Below are 5,052 nucleotides of genomic sequence, written 5' to 3' on the forward strand. Positions count from 1 at the left end.
TCTCACACACACACACACACACACACACACACACACACACACACCAGAGATGCTGAAAAGTTCCTGGTTTTAAGGGTATCACAAAATGCCTGGTTGGAGGCCCAACTTTTTGAGTTCTTTTATGTGGCTTAGGGAAACTGAAGGACCACTACAATAAGTGTGTGAATCGGGGAGGGGAATATGTTAGATAAAATCATAATTATAACTGGTCCTCCAGTATTTTCTTTTACCCAAGCCAGGAACTTTTCAGCACCTCCTTGTATGTATAAAGCAGATGTTTGTTTATATTTATATACATGTAGTTGTGCATGTAGCTTTATACTGTCTAAATTTGCAGATAAATTTGTCAGTGGGCAATTTAGCTTAATGGTAATGCACTTAGCTGGAGTCTTTGAGAGATGTGGGTTCAAGTCTCATGACTAGTTGTTAACAAATTTCTCTGCTTTGTAAGGGTAATTTATCCAATATTTTTGCTGTTCTAATGACATTTCTGCTTTAAGAAAAAAATTATTTTATTTGTATCGTACAAATATATACATATATTCATTCTAGGTCTGAAAGATCAAGAATGGCAAATGTTGATGCCCTAAGAACAGACACTGGTCTCTGGGAGACACAGGACATGACAGTGATGATAAGGGACAAAGACCGCTGGAGAGAACTCGTCCATGGATCTCGGGGAATTTTGCCCACCCTAGATAGATAGATAGATATTCATTCTTGGTAGTCCATCGATCTCCAATGAAGACAGTCGGTGGTGTCAGCAGTGGGAATGTATGTGGCTCTGCAGCCCAAAGCCAGAAGCACACAGGCGCCCACAGGTTGGACTCTGGTAGTCTGTGATCAGGACTGAGGATGATGCGGCCCAGTGACATCTGTCTCATATATATATATATATTCACACACCCGTATGTGTGTATAATATTTACAATGTGGACAGAACCCTTCTGATCATTTCTACACAAGTCAATAGAGTTCATAGGAATTAAGTAATGGGGTGCAATGAAGGATGTGAAAGGGGATATAAGGAAAATATAAATGCACATCTCTCTGTTATTTTATCTGAATATTAATGTTTGTATCTTTGCAGTGTGTATGAAAGAAATTGAAATATTCCTTAAAACTGTACCTCCTGAATCCAAGTCTAATTACAATGAACTGAACAAGCTCTTTAGAGAATTCTGTAAAGGTTCCAAAAGCAAAAGAGAAAGATTTGTAAGTAAAATGATAATCTTTGTTAGAATTTTTTATGCTTCTATTTTTTTTAATTCTTTAATTCTGAGAGACGGTATACAGTGACCTTAAGGACTCGGTTATTGTCCGTATGCTTATATATCCAACCTTTGCTATTGTTTTGTGTATATTGCCCTGCCTCAGTCTGTTTGACTGCAGGATGTCAAAATCTAAAAACAACTGAATTTATAAAATTTATCATTCCCATGCTAGCTTTGAAAAATGAATAGAAAAGAATCCTCATCATCACCATCATCATTTTAATGTCTACTTTTCCATGCTTGTATGGGTTGGATGAAATTTATTGAGGCAGATTTTCTATGGCCAGATACTACTCTTGTTACCAACATTCACCTGTTTCCAAGCAAAATGATGTTTCCTCATGGTCCAGACATTTTTCTCACAGATTGCAAACAATACTGTTTGAATGATGGTGACATTTGTTTAGAGTTAGTGTGCAATGTCAAGACAAAGTAACACACACACTCAACAGGCTTAGTTTTTTTTTCAATTTCTGCTTTCCAAATTCAACCACAAGGCCATGCCCTGCCCAGAGCTTTAAGACTCTTGTCTACCAATATACTTCACAGTGCGACTAAACCTGAAGCCACATAATTGCAAAGTAAAATTTATCTGTACAGCCATACCTGCATTTATCCTTTTTTTAAATCATTTTTGTATGCTCCATGAGTATTTTTTTTAAAGCTTACAAACACTTTCTTTTAACTATTTAAAATTCATGAAACTGGTTTCACATAGTTAGTTGCTCTGACCATTATTAGGGATCAACCATGATTGTACAGGACGACTTAAAAAATCCTTTTAGCATTGTCAATTTTATATGTGATTTAAATACAAAAGGGACTTCAGAATCACTTTGCATAATTTGAATGAGACTGGAAATCTTACAATTGTGAAATCGAGAGCAGTAGAATATAATGCCTATAAATATAAATTGATTTTAAATTGTTTCTTAAAGAGAGTGGCAGGAAGAGATAAGTCAGAATTTCGTTTTATTTTTATTTCATCCATCATTTGCTGACCATCTGGCTGAAAAGTGAACATTACACAGACCCATCCATCTTTGCATAGCAGAATGAGCATAAAATGATTATTGTTGACTGTTTCATCAATAGTAGTATTTCATAATATTTAGTCATTTCTTTGGCCTGTTCACTGCTGTTTACTCTTTCTGGTTACAAACATTCTTCTCTCATTTCAGTGTTATTATGTAGGAGCTTTAGAAACATCAGCTACCAACATTATCAATGAGATGACTAAACCATTGAGCTATAGTCTACCAATTGAAAAAGTTTGTCAAAAACTGGAAAAGAAAGATCGTCAGATCTGTGATTTGAAATATGGTAATTATCATCTTTCTTTTTTAATGTTCCACAATAATCATTAACACATACATATATTAATGGGGTTCTTCAATGTTCGTCCCTCAGATTCCACTAACAACTTATTACTCAACCTAAGGCTATGGTTAATAGATAATTACTCAAGGTTCTATATAAGGTGAGCAAGCCCAGAACCATTTGGTTATTAAAACAAACTTTTTGGCCACAAATACATTGAATCAGAAAGGATGCTATGTCTTACTAAGTAGTGTAATATAGTTAGATACAGTGTAATCTAGGTAGACATGTTCTTTAACCTTAAGCAACTTTTATGGAGGGATGGATTTAAGTACCATAATAGTAGCTAGGTATGCTGTATACCTTTGAATAGCTTCTCTATGAAGTTTCAGTGAGTGGATATTTTAACTTGCATAAACATTCAAAAGCCATTGTTAGAGAGAACATCTAGGAAGGACCTTTGGGACTTTACAGAGTCCCAGAAGTTTTGTTTTTAACACTTGAATTATGTAAAATGAGTCTTATAAGCCACTGGGTATAAGGCTACAATGATCTATTTAAGAAAAGTCTATTATCATGCTGCTGTTGCTTATAGTTGTGAACTATACCAGCATCTAATACCTATTTTACAGCTAGATAGACGGATCACAGACTGTGTCCATAGAAAAAAAATTGAAGACATTAAAATATACTTGTAATTATTTCCGGTTGACTTAACTATTTATTCCAATTTTCTTTTTCAGAAAAAATGATTGACTTAGCAAAAACGAATTTGAAGAAGCTGAAAGTTAAAGACTTGAAGAAGATATTATCACAATGGGGAGAAGATGGAGCATGCAAAGGATGTGCTGAAAAATCTGATTTTATCAAAGTCATTGAAGAACTAATGCCAACTTATGCTCCTGAAGCTCATGCTGCTCGTCAGAATGTAGAGTTATGACACCTCAAACTGTATATAATTTTTACATTTACCACTCCTCTGTATTTTGTGAAAACTTAACCAAAACATGGTCAAACTTTGTTTCAACATACACACAAACTTTATAAAATTTCCCAAAGTAATCAGATGTTTGAAATGTGAGGGAAAAGAATGTTCAGTAGTTTAAAAGTCTCATTCTAATATTCTTTTTATCATTTCTTTGAAATTACCTCTGATTTCTTCATAAAGCTTCTTGTAAGCAACTCAAGCTAGTTGAAGTCTTCAATGTGATGCTATTTATTGCTACAGCTAGCTTTATTTTCTACACTCACCCTCTCTCTTTGTTTCTCATGATATTTGACTAAAAACTCCAGAATGAACTGATACAACTTTTATTGCAGCCTGTACTTCTAAGTTATCTACAATGTCATATCATCTTTACTACATTCAAACAAAATTGGGAAATTTCAACTGTGGCCTATACTGTATAAAAATTCATTAAAACAAAACTACAGAAAATTTACTAAAACAACTACAAAAAGAAATTTTGTTTGTTTGTTTTTTTGTTTTTTTTGTCATTGTGAAAATATTGTCCCTCCCTCTAAACATTCAAACTGTGGCGAAAGATCTAGTTTGTTTCAAATTTAATATTTCTAAAATAAATAATGTTTATTTCCATTTGACATTTTTTGTTCTTTCAATTCTTCTATTTTAATTTATTAACTTTAACAGACAATTTAATTGTAGAACATAATTTAACATCCATTATACTATGTATGAAAATTATAAAAGATACTGAAAGAAGGATCTGAAGCATTGGAAGGTTTTTGTCTCTTCTACAAAATTCTTATTCCTTTGTTCATTCTCAGGTTAATTACCTAAGACTATTTGGTGAATATTTTAATGTGTGCGTGTGTGTTGAGAGTTCAGATAAAATTCTTTTATGAAAATGTCTTTTGAATAATAAAACCATTTTAACTTAAATACACAATTTTTGTTGTCTTTCTGCAATGAAGTCATTTATTTCTGCAGTCGTTTAATGCCAAGTCAACGTTGATAGAGAAGATGGCATTCCAGCCACAACCATCCCATTATTACTTAATGTTGTATCTTTACATAAGCTCGTAGTGGGCTTTTAGAGATTTTGCTGCTGTTTCTAGCAAGTTGAGCAACCATGTTGCAAAATAAGAGGAAGAAACATGTTTTTGCTCATTAATCATATTAGGGCTGCAGTTAATGAGGACATATGGTGGAAATGCAAAGTGAGACCTGGGATGTGGTGGTGAGGCAAGACCTTCGAACATTGGGCCTCACCGAGGCAATGACTTCTGACCGAGACCTTTGGAAATATGCTGTGCGTGAGAAGACCCGGCAAGCCAAGTGAGACTTAAATCCAAGGCCTCTGCCAGGGGTGTAGCCAGCCCACTTATGCATACCTTTCCTTAATTGGACACTAAACTCCGCTTGTGAAGACCTGTTGAGGCAAGTGAAATCGAAATTGAACTAAATTCGACGACTGGCACCCATACCAACGTCGTC

At 34.4% G+C, this 5,052-nt stretch overlaps 1 protein-coding gene across 1 annotated transcript in view; it reads left to right on the plus strand.

Annotated features, from left to right (window-relative positions):
* LOC106881004 (mesencephalic astrocyte-derived neurotrophic factor homolog) overlaps positions 1–4,497 on the plus strand; it is an 11,652-nt gene extending 7,155 nt beyond the window's left edge. Inside the window, exons 2-4 of the mRNA XM_014931188.2 lie at positions 1,091–1,215; positions 2,456–2,597; positions 3,338–4,497. Of these exons, the coding sequence (XP_014786674.1) occupies positions 1,091–1,215; positions 2,456–2,597; positions 3,338–3,534 (464 nt within the window). The 3' untranslated portion in view covers positions 3,535–4,497. The remainder of the gene's footprint in view (positions 1–1,090; positions 1,216–2,455; positions 2,598–3,337) is intronic.
* The last annotated feature ends 555 nt before the right edge of the window (positions 4,498–5,052 follow it).

Source organism: Octopus bimaculoides, chromosome 1 (genome assembly GCF_001194135.2).
Source record: "Octopus bimaculoides isolate UCB-OBI-ISO-001 chromosome 1, ASM119413v2, whole genome shotgun sequence".
Lineage (NCBI taxonomy): Eukaryota > Metazoa > Mollusca > Cephalopoda > Octopoda > Octopodidae > Octopus > Octopus bimaculoides.